Here is a 22,930-nt window from a genome sequence, read left to right as displayed (position 1 = left end):
ATGAAGTTAAAATATCAACCCTTATCGAAGCCACAGCTACATTCACAGGGCTTGTATTTTCTTAATTATTACCGCAAAGCGTACAGTAGGCTTTGCCAAAATGGCAGATTGATTTCAAAGTAGGAATAGTCTAACTTTCAAAATAAGTGAATCTTTTTATCTGTTCAGATTTTCTAATATAAAAAAAAAATGGTGGTGCCAGTGGAAGAAATCAGAAATAGTATGTCAGGAAAGGGAAGGGTATGTTTGGCTGTTTGAGGTGGAAGTGCACTCTTCCAAGAAACGACATGTGTCAAACTCAAGGCTCTAGGACAAGGTCTGGCCTTCCATGCCTTTTTGTGTGGCCCACAAAAGCTTGTCAACATAAAAAAACATATATATCTAAATGCAGTGATGTCGCACACTTCCCAGCATGTTTTGTGACGCTGGTGTAATAAATCAAGCTAAATGTTTGCATTTCTTTCTGCCAGCACTAATATGAATGTGGGCATAGATATGAAAAACAAAGGGACATTCCAGCTTGAATGTGGGCTCAAGTCAGTCAGCCAGTGTGTTGAGAGCCTGTACGTGAGTGGTAGCCGATAGCAGCTCTTAGATGAATGTACATTTTCTTAACACTCATGGTGATAAAGCAACTGAAGAGCATTAGTGACTGAGTCATCCTTAGCCACGTACGAGGGTGTTAAAACTATTATGAAATGATTAACAGCTTCGCAAGGAAGCCACATTCCCAGTTCATAAACAAACACAGTGCAGCTCAGCTACTGGCTAGCGGACACCTAATATATAAGCTAATGTTTCATTTAAAACTAAGTCTTTAAATATGATTCTGCTTAAACAAAATTGAAGCTTGTTATACACTTTGTTTCCTTACTATACCGAATATGAATGAGATTGTGAACTTACGACCAAGATATATGTAGGGTACTGAACCAGGATTTTTTGTGTTATTCCGCTAGCAATTATACATTTATGTGGTTTCATCTTTCTAAATGGCCTAATGTGTGTAAAAAACACACAAAGTAAAATATATGTAATTAAAAATATATAGATAAAACAACCACATTTCACATGAATAGACACAAAAATCTCAGAGCTGAGAATACAATTTTAAATCTGGTGATAGCTAAATTTCTGTTTATTCAAGTGAGATATATTCAAAAACACATAATACTAGCACTGTAACAGTTGAGTAAATTGATGAAGGTAATTCTGCTACTCTCGTTTACATTCACATTTTGTTTGTAGTTACAGCCATTTGTGTGCGAAGGCAGGTACTGACAAGCTCTTCATCTGTGAGCTGTACTTTGGTCTGGTTGTCAGGAGGGAGTAGTTTGCCAAGATGGTGTCCTGTGGTGATCCCGTAGGCATTGGACTCCTGCTCCTCCTTCACCTTTGGCCGGAGCAGGAAACCCTTTTCAAAGCTGAGGTCAAACCATTCACATGGGGCAAAAGTCAGACACTTCTCATCCAGCAGGCCTTGGAGACGCGCATTCCACTCTTTTAGCATTGCAGTTCGAACTCCAGCAGGGCAGTGATCTGGACTCCAGAAAATCTGAGGTGCAAGGACCTGAAATCCACAGAAGTGCAGAGTGCCATTCTGAAAAACAAAAACAGATGACACAAATATGAAGTGAAGCAGAAACGGTCAATGCCCAAGGAGAGGGCATGGTTATCATGCTCCTAAAACTATTTTGTAGATTTTTCTATTTGACATGCATCTGTTTGCATACCTTAATTGAGACATTGTACCCATTTTAAATGAGAAGAATCTCAGAGAATACAACCAATCAAATACATCACAAAAAGTGGTAAATTAGCAATTAACATTAGAATATAGCTAAGTTTCAACATGCATATAAAATACCTGCTGGCTGTTTTTGTAATAACTACAAATTCTTCAACTGTTCTCTGCAGTTGAAAGGCTGCATTAAAGCCTTCTGTATGCTCTGCATAAAAAAAAAACATTACATATAAATACATCTTTGGGAGACTTAAAACATTTAAAATAGAACATATGTATACGTTTTTGGGAGCAAATTAGTTTATTTTTGTGCTTGTCATACGTCACTGGGACAGACAGATAAAGCTAAATGTATAATCAACAAATAATACTTTTCAGACAAATTTTCTTCACCCATGAGGATTTCTCGTGACACAATATCATGCCGCGTTCCCCAGTTGGGAATCATTGCATTAATTAGTTCGGTGGCCTCTAAAGAGCATATTTGCTGTGTTGATGTGTGAGTAGAGTAACTCTAACAGCAATTCATTCTCACCTGTAGAGGCCACAGTGCAACGTTAATGTCTCCATTGATGCCATCGGGGCGAAACATTGATTGTGTAGCTCCAGTTGTAAAAGATAACATCGCTTTCTTGTCCTTATGGGAGACATCAAATCACAAAGTTAGCAATTGAGCTGATGACAAGGACCTGGGGTCTATTTCACAAAGCAGGTTTAGCGAGAACCCTGGGTCAAGAAACCCTGAAATGTGGGAAACTCTGCGTTTTCCGTTTCAGAAAGGGAGGTAACTGGAACCAGAGAAAAATAGGTAACTCTGGCCTGTTTCATAAAAAGAGGTAATTTAAGCTATCGTAGTAACATGTTCCATGAACCAAACCTGGTCGGTTGCAGGTTTTCCACAATGAACCAGAGGTTTACCCCGCCTCTTTTCAGCCACACACAATTTCATTTCCTCATTCATAAAGTCCGCTGCGGAGAGTTTGTGAAATGGACCCCAGTTCTCTCACACTCAGGTGAATAATGGAGTTTGGAAAAATCAAAATTATGTTATTTTAGGATAATAATAAAAAATAAAAATAATATATATATATATATATAAAAAAAATTTTTTTTTACAGTGTATGAAATCTGCTGAAAATTGTATGGACTCTTAATATCAAGTTAATCGCGGATGCTGTTATGTAGTAGTGGTACTAGTAGTAGTAGTAGTAGTAATAGTAATAATAATAATAATAATAATAATAATAATAATAATAATAATAATAATATAAACAAATGGAGAAAAATATATGGTATATAGTATATTTATAGGTGTTTTATTCCAATAACCAAATCATCTGCATTTTACTTTTCATTTTATTTATTCAGGTGGCCAACTACTTAGCACTACTGTCTCACAGTTCAGGTCATAGGTTGCCTTGTGACGATACAAGTGGTAAAGATAATGGATGGATTGATGTATTTATTCATTGTTAAGTACTATCCATTAGAGATGTACAACAACAACGAATTCATTTGACTGTCATGATCACAATTCTATGTAGCGCCTCTGAGACCGACCTTGAAAATCCCATTGTTGTACATCTTTTCCAGGGAGAAAGCAAAGCCCTGAGTCAGCACTCGGTCCATCCATCCCTTCATGATGGCAGGTACACTGAACCAGTACAAAGGAAACTGCAGAAAGACATCACAATATTTTCTTTTAATTAGGGATGTTCAACACCACTTTTTTTCAGACTGATACCAGAATGAGTACTCAACTCTTTCGTAGTTACCAACACCAAGTATCAATACCAGTATTACCCCCAAAAAACAATGACAGATAATTTTAAAGAAAGGCCTTTATATCCCACTATAGCATTTCCCTTAAAATTGCATAAAATGAATGGCAATTTTATATTCTTCTGATTTCTACATCCGGCTACAAGTATCAGCCACCATCGCTGATACCTTGAAATAAGGCTGTGTATGAGCCCGATGCGATACCTAGGGGAAAAATGTCTGATTCTCCCACATTCCCTTAATCCCCCATAGCCTTACCTGCCCGTCTACTACGGCGTGTGCAAACGTGAGAAAGGCATTCGTTACAATGGCGACTAGGGTCGGAGCAATTGAGTGTGAATATGAAAGTGTTTGCGTTTGTTTTTTGTCTCCATATGATGGCGTCCATTACAAGGTGTACCCCGTCTCATGCCGCAAATCAGCTGTAAAGCTCCAGCTCACACCTGTCCGCTAATGAGGACAAGCACTATAGATAATGGATGGATGGACAAATAGAACATGATTTGTACAAGCTTTATGCTCCAACCATTTTTTTTTTTTAAATACTGCCTTAATATTCAGTGTTATGTTATGATACATGGATCATATTTTTTTTCAGCTTACTGGTAAATCTGCAAAGAGAAATAAACCCAGTTAGTCTGAGCCAGATAACCACAGTTCCTCTTTGATTACATTGTTTCATTATAATCTTTCACTTAGTTCGCTGGAGTCGTTTTACCATCAGAAGTGACCCCTGACCTGAAAGATGATTAGCTCCGCCTCTTCTACTTTGCGTTGTTCGGCCACAATGTCGTCACTTAGGCGACCCTCCCTCCAGGCGTGCATTGTCTCCTCTCCATACTGGAAAAGCTTGGAGTTCTTTAAATCACCTGGACAATACCAATATTGTCAGTGCTGAGTAGCTAAATAAGGTTTAACATCCTAATGGCTGCAATTGCTGTATTTGAATGTGCCTATAGTGCCTTGAAAAATGATTCATACTCCTAACTAACTCAAGTAAGACACACATAACATAATATACATAAGTGTGAAGGCATCTTTGGCTTGATAGAGCCCTCCAGTGATATAATGACACATATTATTTAATTACAGCATTTGAGGAATGGAAATGAGAAAAACAGCTCACCAATGATATCACTCTTTGTGGAGTTGGCTTTGAAGTTCATAGCATAAAGGTCCGACACGATGACTCGGTAGCCTTGCTTTGATAGCTCCTTAGTTGCTACGTCCCGGATGGCTTCGTTGAATGAGCCCAAGCTCTGGTGGGCGTACACGATCAGTACCGTTTTCTGAGCTGTAACACACCAACAGGGTGGTTGAAATGGGTTAGGAGCAAACATTCAAATCATTTGTGACTTTATAAAGTGGCAATTTTTTTTCCTTTTCTTCTGCTTCCATGGCCAGTCGTTTCAATTCACAACATTAGCACATGGCTACTATGACCGAAATCACTGCCCCTTCGAGAGAGAAGGGTATGGCCTAGGCGTGGCCTGGTGCAGCTATTTACATTAAAGTGACACACCCCTAAAACAGGCTGTTTTGAACAGAGCGTTTTTTGGCTGATTTAGGGACAGCAAAAATATTAGATCCAAAGTCAATTTTGACGAATGCATGTCACAGACATGTCTTTTACACATTTGAGAACTATTTTAGCATGTTGAAAAGTTGAAGAATATGAGACCTTTAAGGTGACAACAGTCCCCAAATCCTATCTAATCAAAGTACGCCTCCGTCTGGCGACGCCACTTCCACAGATTGGGTCTACATTGAGATGCATGCCAAGACTCTAGGCAGCAGTAGTTAGCCAAATACTGCTCATCTCTTGACCTCACTTCACCATACGTCACAAAAGCACGGACTGTCAGCCGCTGATCTGTATATATGTGGATCAGTGCTGTAAGCGCACAGAATACTTTTTTTTTTGTTTAAATACTTGTAAACAGTCAATGAGTACATTATAAACAAAGCATAGAGGAAAACAAAGAGGATAAATACAAAATCTTAAAAAGCTTCACTTCAACTTTTTTTCCCCACTCACCACACACACATATTGGCCTTTTGCATGTGACGCCACAGCCTTCATGGGAACGCCCCCTTGGGGACACTGGACGGCAAAAGAGCCACTTGCCTGTATTGTAACCATTGAATCTCATACAGCGTAAAGTCCTTTATCTAATCGATTATCTTATAAAATGGTCATATCTTGCTGTGCGGTCGGTTGTACAGACAGATAAAGGAGTAAACCAAATGTTGCTTTTTACCACATTCCTACTAATGACGACGAACGATGTCGATTGATAGCAGCAATCAACAGAAAGGACTGGCAGTCCACAAAGTATTCACGGATTTGCAGTGATCATTTTTTGCAAGGTTAGTAGATAAATGTTGTAATTAGTAGATAAATATCCATACATTTTACTGGTAAACGTACACTCTAACAAAGATTCTAACAGGTGTCGAATTGCGTGTTTCAAATCACATTAACGAGCCAGATAGTTAGCGTTCACTCCAACTGCACAAACACACAGTTTAGTTTTAAAATGCACCTTCTTCAAAACTATTGAGTGCATTTGACTGTTTAATAATGGGGGATTTCGTCTTTGTGCTTGGAGTTTTTCACTCTGGAGCCGGAGTCATATTCATGAAATTACCGCATAGCTTGCCACTACGATAGTCATTTGTTCCATGCTAGTAAACATAGTAACATAACATCATCACAGCGATCTCCAACTAAAGTAAATATCGCGCTCTATGAGTCCTGACTAAATGTGCAACTTCGACTGACAGGCGAACTTCGGTTGAAGTAGTAGATTCAATGGCTCGATGGGCAATAATAACTTTTCATTTGTAAAATAACAGTCGCTAAGTCACTAAGTCGCTCCGGGTCACGTCCACACTTCCGTTCAACAATCATTTCCTTCCGCCGTCCGTCATAGGGCAGTCACGTGATCACATGACGTCGGTGCAAATGGTCAATACAAACATGGTCTCTCCCCGGTGGGGAAGTGAATCCACGGCACTTTTATTTTCCTTCTTTTTTAACAACTTGAGGTATGTGATTGAGTGATGTGTGTAGAGGACGGCGTAAAACTTTGTTTACTGACGGACACATGAAGAAATACGCAAATCTTCACGGAGTTTTTAGAAACTTTCGTTTGTAATGAAAAAAATCCCTGTGGAAGTGTGGATGACAGGGTAAGCCGCAGAAAAATATCTCCCGTTTGCAAAAAACCCGGCTACGTTTATACCAGGCCTTATGAGAAATACACGTAGCGTACTACTCGGATGCTTGTGCCAATACTTTTCGGTCCGGTTTTCAAATAAGGAAATAGTAATGGCTTTAACCATATGATGTTAAGTATTCACTCTTTGAAGCTTTGGGTACGGCCAGCGACAATTAAGACGCCTCGCTTTGCGAAGGTCCACACCCTGAGGATCAAGCGTTTAAGTTAATTGATTATATGTATATTTACTTGTACCTTCATGTTTCCAGAATTATTATTTACACATTCATACATTTTGGCATTATTTTGTACAAGTAGCTAAGTTGATGTGTTGAATCTGCTGCTCTCCGTCATTCACTTGCATTTACTTTAAGTATGCTAGCTTCTGATTGGTTAGTGTTTAGTCAGCTAATAGGGGATCAGGAAGTGTTGTCGCTCTAGCTGCCGTGGATGACGAGTAAAAATTTAATTAAGAATGAATCGTCTCCATCCTGCCTTTTTATTTTATAAACAGTATCCCATTAACCACCAACGAATCCTCACATTAGACTATAGCTACGCTACGTGCATTTCTCTTAAGTTTCTGAGTTTTTTTCTCTGAATATTGCCCCCGGCCTCTAAAAATATATATATTTATACGTTGCCCTAATACGCCGTCGTACAAAGACAATACTGAGGGGGGAAAAAAGCAATTTGATTATTTTTCCAAATCGTTCAGGCCTACCCTGGGCTGGTCTCTGTCCAATCTAGGGCACATTTGAGACAGACAACCATTCATATTTCATGATGAAATAAGAAATGAACTCACACTGCCTGCAGCCTGCAAGAGGTCAGATGAGAGAACCACTACAATGTCAGTGACCTATAGTAAGCAGGCAATGGCAAAAGATCTCCATTTGGATAGAGCAAAATTGATTCCTTTTTTTATTTTTTAGAGAGGTACAGGAAATTGGCACCTCTTTGGAGTTCTTACCTCAGGATTAGGTGCAAACTCGTCTTTTCTTTACATTATGATAATGATCAGATTTGGTTGACAAATTTGACACTTGGAAGTTATAAGAACTGCACCGTATGAAGGAGTATAAAAAAATCGGTATTCAAGTTTATGAACCACTCTCAGTATGATACATAGTACTTATAGGCTATTGCAAACTACAAGCTACTAAACTCAACTTTATTTATAAAGCACTTGGAAAACAACAGCAGCTGAAAACAAAGTGCTATACAGTGAACATAAAACATAATGGATTGATAGCTAAAATAAAAACAACATGAAACATAAAATAGAGTAAAACAAATAAATGAGCACTAAAAGAGCTGAGTCTCATGCCATGTTAAAGGCCATAGAATAAAAATAGGTTTTAAAAGGAACAACTGGTCAGCCGATCTGAGGCAACAGGCAGGAGCACGAAGATGGAGAAGCCCAGAGAGCTATGTTGGTACTAGGCCATTTAAAGATTTAAAAACAAATAAAATAATCTTAAAATGGACTGAAAAACACTTACATCTAAACTGTCACTTTTTAAACTTGGAGGCTTACTTGTGGTGAGCAGTAAGTTAACCAAATTGAAAAGTTATTAAGCCACATTTCCAAGGAATTTTTGCTTTCGGTCCGTTTTATCTCACAGTCATCAGATAGGAGAAACAAGAACATTGCTTTGTGCAAGCAACACATGATCTGCATCTGAATATCAAGTGATGGCATCTAAAACGCTTAAATGCTCACACGAGGAACCAAAGTTCTTATTTTAGGTATACTTTATTTGTGTATTTAAAAAAACACAATCATCTGGGTTATTTTATAAAACAAAAATAAATGTACATTTTCTTAAAACATGGCTGTAAAATGTGTTACTTGTCAAAAATGAGGACTGATAAAGCTTCTGTTGATGTAGCACATGTCCAGTAATCCTGTTAAAATCCCAAGTTCTTCCATAACACATAATGTAAACCAAAAATTGTGTTAAATAATATCAGTCTCATCATTTGAAAATGATCAATTAAACACATTTTAAACTTCAGTGTTTGGAAGAATGAGTTCACATATTGAAGAGACTTTGCTTCAAACAAATGTAATGCATCAGTAGACTTACCGGTACGTTCAACTACTTCTGTTTCAAAGACCCGAGAGTCTTCTGCTGCTTGCTGCAGTTCATCCCCCAAATGTTCTTCCTCGGGGGCCATTTCCATATTGTATCTGTTAGATCAGTCTGCACTTTAGGTCAGCTTCTGTGGCTTTTATACACTAAAAGCCTAGCCCTCTTTGCGTGAGAAACAAGGTAAGATTGGACATCAGGTGGAGCAAACGTGTCCAGGATTTACAGCGACAAGAAAGAAAAAAAAACTTACAGCGACAAGAAAGAAAAAAAAACAGTTGGCACACTGTAGGACCGGTTTAGTTTTTTTTTTTTTCTTTGGGAGGAGGCTAAAGTGTGCGTGTGTGTGCAATTTAGTCAGGCTGTGGAGTCACTGGTGCAGGTGAATAAGATTGCTTTCACTTGGCCTGGAAAAGAATGTATGGGACACTTTCAAGGGATTATCCGACAGGCGTCATGTGGCCCAAAACACTTTAATCCGACTTAATTTCACTTTGTTAGAAGCAAAAGTGAAGGAGGGCGTCCATTTGCTAAAGCTGAAGTAATTCAATCAAGTCTGCTTCCATAATGTCACCAGTCACCAGTTTCTGTGTGAACACACCGACTGCTTTTGCCTTGGCCAGCTTTCCATATTGTATTTAGTGTTTTCCATTATCAACACTTTAATGATCCATATTTCTGAGGATTTCATGGGTTCCACACAACACCTACAAACAGAATAAAAAGATCATTTATGACCAATATAAAATTTAACATTTTAAAACATCACTACTATGGTTTTTGGTGTTATTTGGTAGAACGTTAAGAAAATAAAGTATATAAACACACAAAACAATAAATAAATAAAATACATTTACACATATTTTAAAGCCTTTTTCGATGTTAACACTCAGCAAATTCTCATTGTTGTTATTAAAAAATTATTTAATTCAAGTCTCATTTCTATTGAGCATCCATTTTCTGCTGCGTCTTATTGTGTGAATGACTTGATTTTAGAATTTTTTTGGACTGGATTGTTTATTTTTTACTGAAACATGGCAGGGGCAGACGTACAGGTCGTTCTCACAGAGGCCTGTCCGCCAAATTTTAACATTTCTTATTCTTTTAGGAGTGGTAAAAGGGGATGTGGCACAAAATCAATTTTATTCAAGCACTATAAAACATTTGAATATGTTTTTAGCAAGTTTTTAGTAATTCAACAATTTTACGTGCAGAGATAGGAAAACCAGGGTGTACCCCGCCTACTGCCCCGAAGCCAGCTGGGATAGGCTCCAGCCCCCCGCGACCCTTGTGAGGACTAAGTGGTTAAAAAAAGGGATGGATCGAGATGGAAAAAGTACTGACATTCTCTACTTGAGTAAAAGTATAACTACTTGTGTAAAAAAAAAGAAGCAACTTTGGTAAAAGTAAAAGTACTCACTCAAATAATTATTCAAGTAAAAGTAAAAAAAAACGACTAGTAGACGAGTAGAAGTAAAAAGTATTCTTACTAGATGTATGGAGCAAAAATGCAGCGTTGTTCTGATCAAGTTCAAATTATCCTCTGTAGTTGCGGCGCACATTGCCCTCATATTCTGAAGTAATGACCTTGTTTTGAAAATGTATCGAGTAAAAAGTACAGAAACTCATGTTAAAAGTAGTCAAATAAATAACAAATAAATACTCAGGAAAGTACAAAGTACTGAAAAAATACTACTCAATTACAGTAATGAAGTATTTGTACTTTGTTACTTCCCATTTCAGTTTATGTGTTATTATCGTCCTAAAAAAAATTTGGTTTCTTTATGAATAATTTTCAGAATTTTCTGAATTTGCAACAATTTTACATTTTTTAATTTCAGATGAGTTTTTCAATGTCACATGGATTTTACTCAGCACATAAGACTGCCGATTTACGATAGAGGGCGCACCTTGGATTTGTTCATCACGTAAGGCTTGTCCACTGGTGTGTCCGCTGTCGTTGACTTGACAGTCTCTGACCGCTACTGTGTTTTTTTTAACATCACTGGTTTTATCGAGCGAGAGACTTCAGGGAGAACCGCAAGGAGGCATAATTTTACCCCTGAAATTGGCTGCAAATTTTATTGTGGTTTAAAACAAATATCCTCTACTTGTCTTACCTGCCACCTGTGGGTTTATTATTGACAATTTTAACAGTAAACTACAGTACTGTAGTACCGGCTCTTGATACAGTTGCCCCTCGTACAACAAAAAATATATACCCAAGGTCCATGACTCCATGGAGAAACAAAGAAGTCAAGAAACTTAAACGTAATTGCAGGGTGGTGGAGAGGAGATGGAGGAAAAACAAGATTACAATAAATAATCAAATATTCATCGAGCAACAAAAACTACAAACATGCATCAAATCATTCATCCCAAAAATAATCCTTGCACTTGGAGTCACGTTTTTATGACATGTATTTTCAGATTTCCTTTTTCTCCCAAAACCCTGCTGTAGTGCTAAACCAAGTTCTCTGTCAGACTGTCAGACACTGCCTTTGACCTCATGGGCTGGAATGTGGCAGGAATGTTACTTGGTCACATCTACCATCTGATCAAGCTTTGAATCATTATGTAACAAAACCATGCTCAGACTATCCCCTGGAAGAAATGTATGGAACAATATAGAGAACAATGACGGAACAATAGTGTTTTTTTTGTATTTTAAAAGCTTTTAGGCATTGAATCGGAAGAAAACACTCGCACAGCTCATCTTAAAGTGACAGTGTGTAGTAGTTCACCCCTAGATGTCACTATATAGAATGCAGCCAAAGTGTATGCATTTCGAAGCACGCACACCGCACTGGTTCTGAGATGTGTAAGACCAAAAATGCCACAATAAAAAATAAATCTATAAATATAACTGGAAATAAATATATATATATATATATATATATATATATATATATATATATATATATATATATATATATATATATATATATATATATATATATATATATATATATATATATAAGTAAAATATATAAGTAAAAATAAATGTGGAAACAAATACAAACATAAATTAAATATTAAATATAAAAAAGCTCTGTACTCATATTTGTTTATTTCATGCTGCATTTCTTCATGCAGCATGAAATGTTATTCAGATGAAGGGGCAGTCCTAAGTGTGGCTAGGGTTGGACTACGCCGTTGCAAGCCTTTCGATGGTAGAGTGTTCTCTCATGCACACCAAGCAGGTTTTCGGACAAGGAAGTCTCGATGTCTTGCGTGGTGAGCTCTTGCAATGGACAACAATCTTGTCCACTGGCACCACAACTGGCGACTTGAGTTGCTCGAAAACTTCACACAAGTTCCTGTAAACAACAAGGTCCATTGTTTCTTTCGTGTGTGAATTCTCCCTTGCTGTCGAACAGGCAGAGTCCGACATAGACCGACACGTTGATCAACCAATAGGCGAAAGTTCAACCCAAGACACACTTATTTTTTATATAAATTTTATTTATTTATTTTATTTTGGCAGTTTTTCTTCTCCATATAGAGGGACCACACTTTGCAAGCCTACCACCAATTCTTATTATGTGTGAGCGAACGAGCATCTCGGCTAGCAACGGCAACTTGGCAGCCAGTGTGAAGCCCAGTGAGCAACGTCGAAAGACCGAGCAAACTGGATATAGCCAGAGCAGCTTACAATTACAGCTAGCGGGAGTTAGCTGGAGCCATAGGCTGGAGTGGCAAAGAGTGACCACCTCCAGGCCTCCAGCTGTGGAAGGTAAGCAGAAGTCGACCCATCGGCTCCGACGCTAGATGCAAGCACTACCAGGGCTAACTACATTCACAAAGTTGTCTTTTGGGCAGCCACAGCAGAAAGTTGGTGGTGAAACATGTCAGCCTCTTGTAAGGTGAGGCTCCAGCCATGTAATACTAGACCTATGATTATATATTTAAACAACTTTTTAAATAACTTTTTTGTGTGTATATTATTGAAATTGTTGGAAATCATTCCTTTGATTTCTGCGTGTTCAAATAAATTCAAAGTTGAAATCTGTGAACAAGTTTGCCAGCTTTATTTCAGATTCTGAAAGCCACTTGGAGCTACTGCTCAATCATCGCAGCTCACCCACAAATGTGTTCTTCTCAAAGTTCATGCATGCATATATACAGAAATCGTTCCCTCCCCCTTCATTGACAAAGAAAGTACATTTTGGTCTCTTCTCAACATGTGACATTTTCCTGTCAAAACAAGTCTACACACCCCCTCTTCTTATCTTAAACACTTCCTAAAGGATGTGGGCAACTTGCCCACACCACCTCCCTGCACCAGAGATTCCCCATAAAACTCCACACAGAGCACAGCCCCCCCTTTGATCTTGTCCTGTCAGCAGAGTGAAATACAATCAGGCCATCTCCCATTGAGTTCTTTCAGTCCTTAACAGATGTGAGGTAAACAATTGGCTTCCTAGATAAACTATTGAACTCTGTAGCTGCTTTGCACCAGAGATTCCCGCATATCTGCCTTGTGGATTCCGACACCTCACTTCCTTAGGAGGAAAACAGACCACATTCCACTGACATATGGGAACAGTTTTACATATCTAACTAAAATCAAAAACACTTTGAAGAATATATATGTAAAACAGAAAAACAATGTTAATAAATCTAACATTCCCTCATTTGAACTATTCTATAGTTCAACACCTTAAGACATTGTTTTTAAAGGAAAATACCAAATCAGATTAACATTGAAAGAAGTGTCGTGATGTCACAGCTTTTGTAGATGTTTTCTCTTCTCTCAGCCATCATGTGATGAAGTTATTTGAAGGTCTTTTTTGAATGAAAAGAGTGTCGCAATAGTTCGTCTCTTCTTTTAAGAATTTGGGGTAGACTACCCAAATTCTTCGATTTGCCACCTGGGATTATTCTGCCCAAAATGTGACTTCTTCTTGGAATGATTGCCCAAGAAAAGGCACTTGATCTTGATCTTCGTTCAATAAGATTGAATGATGTCCTCAAACGACAGCTCCTGAGCCGGAAACTGGATCATCAGTTGACGTGGCTCTTAGATCGGGACATCCGATGATTGCAGGTTGGATTGTTGAGCCAGCTGGTTTCCCTGCCGGCCTGGTGGATGACAGGTGGTACCAGGTGTCCCCCTTCTTATGCAAACGCACTGCACAGGACGTTCTCTCGGTTACACGATGTGGGCCTGTCCACCTGGGGAAAGACCATTTTCGCTTAGTTACCTTCAACCACACATATTCACAATCATTTATTTCTAAAGGAGCAACTGGCCACTTTTTTGTTAGCTTAGAGAACGTAGACACTAATTGTTTTAGTACTGGAGGTTCTTCAATGTGTGACTCTTCCAGCGGCACATTTGGAGCTGGAAATGGTCTGTTTTTGTGACCTTCAAATGGAGTCCAGCCTTTAGCTGAGTTTAATGACATTCACACATTCATTAGTGCAATAGGAAGAGCTTGTAGCCAATTCAAATTTGATGAGGCCAGTGCTTTAGCTAATTTTTCTTTTATGTTTCTATTCATTCTCTCGACCTGTCCTTGAGATTGGGGATGATATACGGACCCAAATGTATGTCTTAGTCCCAATGCTTTTTCTACTTCCTGTAGATGCTTATTTTTGAAATGAGTCCCATTATCTGATCTAATTTTCCTGGGAAACCCATGTGATGGGATGTAATGATTTATCAAATGTTTTACCACAACCTCTGCGGTTTCAGATTTGCATTGATATGCCTCCGGCCATCCGGAAAAGGAGTCCACAATTACCAACAAATATCGGTACCCTTGTACGGGCCTGATCATGTCAGTAAAATCCATTGAGATTATTTGTCCCGGGGCAGTCACTTCTGGATCGTGAGTGCCCTGGGGAGGTTTAGATGTAGGCATACTGTTAAATTTATTGCAAACATTGCAGTCCTGCAGTTCACTTTTAACAATTTGTCTCATGTAAGGATGCCACCAATTCTGCAGCCGTCTCATCACTTCTTCTGTACCCACATGGCAAAGTCCATGTGCTTCAGAAATCAGGTTTTTTAATTGCTTCTGTGATGGGATATATTTACCTTGTTTCTGCCATATACCTGCTTCATCCTTTTGTCCTCCTTTTCCCAGCCACACACTCTGTTCTTCTGGACTGGCCTTTTCTTGCCACAGCTTAATTGTTTCCGTAGTTATTTTTTGTCCTAATTCACCTTCACTCACCATCAGTTGTAAGGTTGGGCTGTACCCTGCTGCATGTTTTGCAGCCCTGTCTGCGGAATCATTTCCCACTGACACAAAATCATTAGTTTTTGAATGACCTTTACACTTAATTATAGCTACTGCGTTAGGCAGGAACAAAGCTTTTTTAAATTCAAGTATGTCCTGATGGTGTTTGATAGGCGTCCCTGAAGCCGTCATAAAGTCATTTCTTTGCCATTCTTTCATGGCTGTGTGTATCACTACATGTGCATACGCCGAGTCAGTGTAAATGTTCACAGTCTTATCTTTTGCTAACTGAAGTGCAGCTATCAAAGCCACTATCTCCGCTCTTTGAGCTGACTGTGGTCCTGTGAGTCTGTCTGCCACTAACAGATCAAAGGATGCTCCAATCATCTGTGTTACCGCAAAACCTGACTGAAGTCCTTCATTGCCCTTAAAACAACAGCCATCAGTAAATAACGTCAAGTCTGAGTCATTTATTGCGGTATCATAAAGATCTTTTCTCAGTGAGTTGTCTTCCAGAATTCGTTGAGTGCAGCAGTGGGATTGTCCTTCAATCATGCCATCTGCCATGTTAGCCCCCTCATGTACAAACAAAATGTGAGGTTGTGTTAGAACTGATTCAATCTTTCTCTGTCGTCCCCCTGTCATAGTAAATGCTTGGCTGGTTATGTATTGTACTGTACTATGAGCTGTACGTACTGTCAGCGGATGATGTAGCACAATATCAGATGTTTTCTGAATCAAGCGAGCTAATGCTGAAGCAAAAGCTGCGCACAGCGGGTGACGTTGTTCATATCTTTCCAGAGGTGTCGATGCATAAAGACAAACATGTCTATTACCATCTTCCCCCTTCTGAAAAAGAACAGCTGACACACTGCTGGATTTTTCAGAAACATCAAGGAAGAACATTTTAGTGTAGTCAGGAACTACAAGAGCTGCAGCTGAAGACAAAAATTGTTTCAGCAGAACAAAAGAGTTCTCAGCAGCATGTGTCCAATTTAGAACAAGCGACAGGTTTCTCATTCCCTTTTCATTCACCAATTCTCTTAATGCGTGAGTCAGTTCCGCAAAATCCGGAACATGATGTCTGGAAAAGTTACACAGACCCAGAAAAGCCAACATTTGTTTAACATTTGTCGGTTTAGGATGGTGCAAAATGTCATCTTTATGCGACGGAGAAATACCTGTTCCATGCCTCGATATAAGTCGACCCAAGAATGAAACCTGAGGCCGGGCAATCTGAAGTTTGCTTTTGGAGCACTTCAAGCCCACCGAAGCCAGGTGACTCAAAAGGAGCTGTGTAGCTTGAAGGCAGGACTCCTCGGATGGCGCAGCAAGGAGCAGATCATCTACATACTGCACTAAAAGAACATCAGTAGGAAGTTCGAGAGGTGACAGCAATTGCCTAAGAGAAGCATTGAACGCACCAGGAGACAGCACAAAACCCTGAGGAAGCCGGGTGTAGGAATAACATTCATTATTCCACAAAAATGCAAAATACTTCCTCATAGACAAGTCAAAAGGAATGCAAAAAAATGCATTTGCAAGGTCAATGCAGGTAAAATGCGTGTGCAACGGAGATATCTGTGACAGAGCTGAATGAGGATTTGGCACCGGCAGCGAGGGTGTCAGAACTTTAGCATTGATTGCCCTGAGATCATGCACCATTCGGAATTCGCCAGTATTTTTCTTTACTACTGGGAGAATGGGAGTATTGTAATCAGACCTATCCATCTTACAAAGAACTCCTGCTTTCAGCAACCCATCAATTGTTACTGAGATGCCAAGTCGCCCCTCCTCCTTCATCGGGTACTGTGGTACCCAAACGGAGCCAGGTTTCATTTCAAAAGTCACAGGTGCAACATTACACAGTCCCACATCAGTCGGGTCAGTAGACCACAGTGCAGCAGGCATGGAGTGTAAGATGTCACCAGCAAGCTCACTGTCAGATGTCTCTCGGCCATGATGTCGGTCCAAAAGTTGATGTTCTAAGACAGACATGGAAATAAACAAATCAGATTTAATCCAATAGGCATCAAGAGATGTGGAATACAGTAAATCTGTATGAATTGAAGGCTGCCAATCCGTCGCTTTTGTGCAAGCCAGGACAAATGGACCTAAATCCTTCGCCGTATGCTGGGATGACACCATCAAAGAAATGTGAGGATGACATGCCAGCACAGATACACCAGGTGGTACTGCCATCTCATACCATCGAGACTGTTCCTCCGTCAGATCAACCGAAAAAGCCACTCCGGCAGGTCCTGCAAACAGATCACCCACACGCAACTCCCAGACATTGTCAACAATTGCACTGAAAGCTTCACTGTATAACTCATCACCACATCTGTCGTAAAATAGTGTACAATGTATACAATCCGATATCACATCATATGACCTGAGATGTCGCACCCAGGAGGACCAAGTTTTCCAAAACGTCTCCGCTTCCCTCCAGCCGGGGGAATCAGTGTCAATCTTTGCCCAGTACATGTCAGCAGAGGAACATGTCATGGCGTGTGAAGTCACCACAGGGAACTGGGAGGAGACATTCGAGGAGGAATCACCCCCGCAGTGAAAAGTATGTCCATCTGGGAACTGAAGCGTCAGCCCCTCTGGCCCACATTGGATCAATGGAGCAGTCCTTATGAGAAGATCCCTTCCCAAAAGATTCACAGGACAACTTGGAGCATAAACAAACGAATGCATAAATGTTTGCGAGCAGCACTTTGTCTGCAACGGGTTCGTCATGTGCAGGATAGTGTTTTCTCCCTTGAATCCAACCAACGAGATGCCATCATTGGAGAGCGTACTTCCATTTGGTAAAGTCATAATGGTAGAGTGGCGTGCTCCAGTGTCTACCATAAATGATAAAGTAGTTCCGCTCACCTTTAATGCAATCATAGGCTCCTGCAGTGCACATAAGGTGGATTCTGGGTCCCGTCATTGTGGAAACTGTCCGCTATGTGGCGGCAGAAATCGCTGATTCGGCACCGGCGGATACTGTTGCTGGGATGAAGTCTGGCGTGGAGGAACATTTCGTGACTCACGTCCTCTTGGCTGGTAATAGCCGCGTCCGCCCTGTAGACGCCTTCCACCTCTGCTTCTCCCACGTAGGTGATTTCGACAGGTGTCCGCCCAGTGGCCGAAACGTCCACAATTGAAACACTGGTCCTGGCTGATAGCTGATCTCGATTGATACATAGCACACTCAGAAACAAGAATAGGTGATGAGTCAACAGTAGATGCCGGGAGAGCAAAAGTCTCCTCTGTACTTTTTTTCAAAGTCTGCAATTGTATAGCAGCCAATTGTAATTCAGTAGACCTATGTTTGTCAGTTTTAGATTCAAGATCTTTCGCATACCTTCTCAGATGATGTTTCAGATGAGATAACCACCGTACGTGTTCAGAGCCAGGCAAATCGGGATTCACTTCCATGGTATGCCTCACAGACTTATGGACACCTTTTAGCACTGCCGCACGAAAAACTTGAGAGTACAGTGTAGAATCAGTCGGTAAATGACCAGTCTTTAAGGAAAATTCCACAAGAGCACGGTCAATAAATGTCGCAGCCTCTTCATCAACTTTCGGAGCGTACAGTAAATCAGATATGACCACATCCGGAAGCGGAAACAATCCACCTAGCGCTCCAAACAGCGTCAAATAATCCTCACGGGACAATGCCTCACCGTCACTCAAAGATGACATTCCTGAATTAGCCATCAGCGCATCCAGCTGAGACAAAGGACACGCCCCCGTTAAAAGAGCACGCATGTCTCCAGCTGTCAAAATCTGACCTGTCACACTTCTTTGCAGCGAGCGCAACCAATTTTCTCCACCCGCTTGCAACGGGGGAAGTTTCTGCACAAGCACACACAGATCAGTCGGCAAATAAGGTTTATACACAGTCGCCGAATGTCCGGAAGCCGGATCAACTTTTGTCAACATAGGTGCTTGCAAAACCCCCTTAGAACGAGTCACAATTCTCCTCGGAGTATCCTCCGGGAGTCTGTCAGGCGTGCTAAAGTCATATTGTTCCACAACATCCCCAACTCCACATGACAGATCATCCAACTTTTCATGAACGTCTACAATAACATAGTTCTTCGCCAATGCATTAGAAGTGTCAGGCCTCACGTCACAGTTACGTCGTCCAAAGTATTCGTCTTCTGCCAAGTCGTCATTTGCATCTTTCTCAAAGCGAGAAATAACCATAAGCCATTTGCGACGAACATCCTGGGGCACTTCAGCATGTCTAGCTAGTTCCAATTTAAAAGCACTTGCTTTGTCCAATTTCACTTTCGGACTCGCCCTCATGTCCAAAATTTCGTACAAGAGAGTCTCCAATCGTGTCACAGAGGCGGTTACGCCAGCTGCCAAGCCGTCAGCCGCGGCCTGTAACGTAGACCGAAGCGGTCCAGAATTTTTATCATTACCACTATGCCATTCCACATCAAGATTACCGCTATTTACCGTCAACATCGGTGCCTGCAAATCCTGCAGCATCTGAGCCGCAGGCTTGTACGGTGAGCCTGTAAACGGGTTAACAACATCAGACAAAACAGCCACGAGCGGCCCGCTGCTTGCCAGAGGTGCAACAATGTTAGCATCACAATTAGCCACATCCTTAGCCCCCGCTTTTACCAACGCTCCTCGAGCAATTTTAACCGAACTGCCCATCGCCAACATCCTAGCATTCCTCATCATTTGATCCACATGTCTACAATTTCGTCGCACTTTTCTACCCTTCAAAGAAAACACAAAAGTCTGTCGTACCATTTTTTCCAGCGAGAGCCGTTTGTTTACACATGCTAATTCCACAGCTTTCATCAGACCGATCAAACAAACCGTGGACATCAACGGTGGGAACCAACCCTTGTCGCAAGCAGCCGTAACCCAATCTATCAACAATGCTTGCATCTTTCGCCGACTCTTTTCTCATACGGTCCCAACTGCAACTCTGGAAGCATGCTTAACTTGCGCGTCCAAGTTCAAATTTCCACCATGTACCGGAAGTACATTAAGATCAAACCATTCAGTATTACGATCAAAATCGCCCTCCATTATTCAGAGTTCTTACCACTCGTAGTTCCAACAAGTGTATATACTACCTAAGCAGTATTAATATTTATCAATGCAGTGACGTCTCACTTTACAATATGATAGTTCAAATAGGGTAAATTTATTCGACAACGTTTAAACAACCGTACAACGAGCAACACAGAAGCTCACAAAACACAGCACAACATAGAACGTACACACACAACGAATCACAGAACATACACAGACAGCGAATCACGTGACCTATCGTTTCCAACAGACAGCAGTGTCATCCAATTCCGCAGTGTCAAAACTGTCTCTCTTTTCAAGGCGCTCGTTCAGCGCAAAACCGAAACAAAAATCACACGTAATCTAGCGATCGCAAATACAACGTTTAAAAACCCAATGTCCGTTGCAATCGACCTGACTCCCCCAACTGTTCAATTTCAACAGCGCGCGCACTTTTAAAATAACTTATTACGTGAAAATGGACGTTTTAAACAGGCGACATGTACTACCTGAAAGAACAATCCTGAACCAACCAAACTGCCAAGGGCAGGCGCGTCTACTATGATCTTCAGATTTACCAATGGATCTTCAAATATCCACGAAACCCCGTATCCTCTTTATCCTTATATTCAAAAAATAACTATCATAGTCCATCGAATCCTTCACAGCGTAACAAAAATAAAAACAAACAAATTAATAAAACGCTGCTTCTTCCTGTCAAAACATGCGCAATCCAGGCCTGCACTTTGCTGTACAAAAATGCACCACCTCACGTACGTGTTTATAGTCCAATGTCGCAGAAATTTTTAGAACGACATCAAACTACAACTTGTTCAAACAGACCTCATGTAAAAAATTTATACAATTTAGAAGACGAAAACAAGTTGCAACGATCTTCAAACAGACAGAACTTCTCTACGTGGATCAACGTCTCCACTTACTGTAATTAATTATTTAGGCGCCTAGAAGTTCCATTCGTTCATGAATCACTGCAGCTCGAAATCCTCTTACCTCCTTTCAGCGTCGGGGTCACCAATTGTTGGAAATCATTCCTTTGATTTCTGCGTGTTCAAATAAATTCAAAGTTGAAATCTGTGAACAAGTTTGCCAGCTTTATTTCAGATTCTGAAAGCCACTTGGAGCTACTGCTCAATCATCGCAGCTCACCCACAAATGTGTTCTTCTCAAAGTTCATGCATGCATATATACAGAAATCGTTCCCTCCCCCTTCATTGACAAAGAAAGTACCTTTTGGTCTCTTCTCAACATGTGACATTTTCCTGTCAAAACAAGTCTACACACCCCCTCTTCTTATCTTAAACACTTCCTAAAGGATGTGGGCAACTTGCCCACACCACCTCCCTGCACCAGAGATTCCCCATAAAACTCCACACAGAGCACAGCCCCCCCTTTGATCTTGTCCTGTCAGCAGAGTGAAATACAATCAGGCCATCTCCCATTGAGTTCTTTCAGTCCTTAACAGATGTGAGGTAAACAATTGGCTTCCTAGATAAACTATTGAACTCTGTAGCTGCTTTGCACCAGAGATTCCCGCATATCTGCCTTGTGGATTCCGACACCTCACTTCCTTAGGAGGAAAACAGACCACATTCCACTGACATATGGGAACAGTTTTACATATCTAACTAAAATCAAAAACACTTTGAAGAATATATATGTAAAACAGAAAAACAATGTTAATAATTCTAACAAAATCAATAGTGGGTTTTTATAAATGGAATGAATTATTAGTTCACCACTAGATGGTGCTAAAGATTACACATTGTCACTTTAAAAACAAACTCAAATCTTTAATGCAAAAACTGAAGCCCCCCAATGCGTGACTAACTGTCTTTATGGGTATTTTATGGAATCATTATGCACATCTTAAGGGTTCCAAAACTGTGAGGTTGCGAGGGCACCTCTTGTGCACATCCTTATTCAGGTCACACCAAACATTTTTTGATGTTGATGTCCAGCTAATCTGGTGAAGCTATTATTTTATTTTATTTTGATGTAGTCTTAGCTGTGTTAGCTGAATATCCACTTCACCTTAGACTTCATGGAATTTAATGGCCTTATTATTTCACTTCACCTTAGACTTCATGGAATTTAATGGCCTTATTCTTTTGCGACAAAACAGACTACTACATGTGTATGGCCTTTTCATAATGGCCAGTATCCAAACCTCCATTCCAACTCAAGAAAAAAACAACAGAACGGGCTTTTATTCACAATTCCAAAGCATTTAATATCTTCTTGTCAGAAAAACGGTGAGGTACTTTGGCACCAGGACTTGACATTCAGCTCCGATTTCCAACAAGTGTCAAGGCCAGTTTTGTGTCACATCAAAATATGTGTAATTTCCCGCTGCTAGCCAATGCTGAAAAATTTAGCAATTTGGCATCTCGGCTACAAGGCTCAAAATCAGCGTTTGCACATCACAGTTTGCGGGTCAAATTTTGCCTTTTGTGCTCCATCAAAGCACATTGAGAAGAAAAATTGTGATATCAAGATTTTAAATTTTTTCCAATAATTGAACCGCCCAAACAGCTTCACTGCGCTTGTCACATATGCATTAACGTGGAGCAAAACGCTAACGTCACATATGTGTGGGTAGTCGGAGGTCAAGACAAGCTTGATGCTACTTAGGCTGCACCGGTTAGCTAGTGTTAGATTATTAACATTGTTTTTCTGTTTCAATTTATATTTTTTAAATTGTTTTTGATATTAGTTAGAGATGTAACAACTGTTCCCCATATGTTAGTTAATCTGTAGTCTTTTGTTCTTTTCCTAAGGAAGTAAGGTTTCTGTGTCCATTCAAATAAGGGGTGTAGGGAACTGCATATC

The 22,930-nt window shown here is 40.2% G+C and overlaps 1 protein-coding gene across 1 annotated transcript; it reads right to left on the bottom strand.

The window, feature by feature from the left end:
• Positions 1 to 1,105: 1,105 nt before the first annotated feature.
• nqo1 (NAD(P)H dehydrogenase, quinone 1) lies at positions 1,106 to 9,119 on the bottom strand. Its single transcript, XM_086071280.1, has 6 exons — positions 8,844 to 9,119; positions 4,653 to 4,820; positions 4,265 to 4,395; positions 3,305 to 3,418; positions 2,280 to 2,381; positions 1,106 to 1,600 (listed from the first exon to the last, which is right to left on the bottom strand). Exons 1-6 carry the CDS (start codon positions 8,938 to 8,940, stop codon positions 1,232 to 1,234), a joined length of 981 nt encoding a protein of 326 aa, XP_085927406.1. The 5' UTR covers positions 8,941 to 9,119; the 3' UTR covers positions 1,106 to 1,231.
• Positions 9,120 to 22,930: the final 13,811 nt, after the last annotated feature.

This window comes from Leptonotus elevatus, chromosome 3, assembly GCF_054856555.1.
Source record: "Leptonotus elevatus isolate MCC_2025b chromosome 3, RoL_Lele_1.0, whole genome shotgun sequence".
Taxonomy (NCBI): domain Eukaryota; kingdom Metazoa; phylum Chordata; class Actinopteri; order Syngnathiformes; family Syngnathidae; genus Leptonotus; species Leptonotus elevatus.
Note: the sequence above shows the minus strand (reverse complement) of the source record. Positions and strands in the feature narration are given on the sequence as shown.

Bases quoted from the DNA above. Each gene is read 5' to 3' on its own strand.
- nqo1 (XM_086071280.1), bottom strand. From the start codon at position 8,940: ATGGAAATGGCCCCCGAGGAAGAACATTTGGGGGATGAACTGCAGCAA. The intron at 3,419-4,264 runs GTCAGGGGTCAC...GTCTTTCTGCAG, and splicing joins CGGAGCTAATCATCTTTCAG to TTTCCTTTGTACTGGTTCAG. The intron at 1,601-2,279 runs GTGAGAATGAAT...TTTGTTTTTCAG, and splicing joins TTGCACTGTGGCCTCTACAG to AATGGCACTCTGCACTTCTG.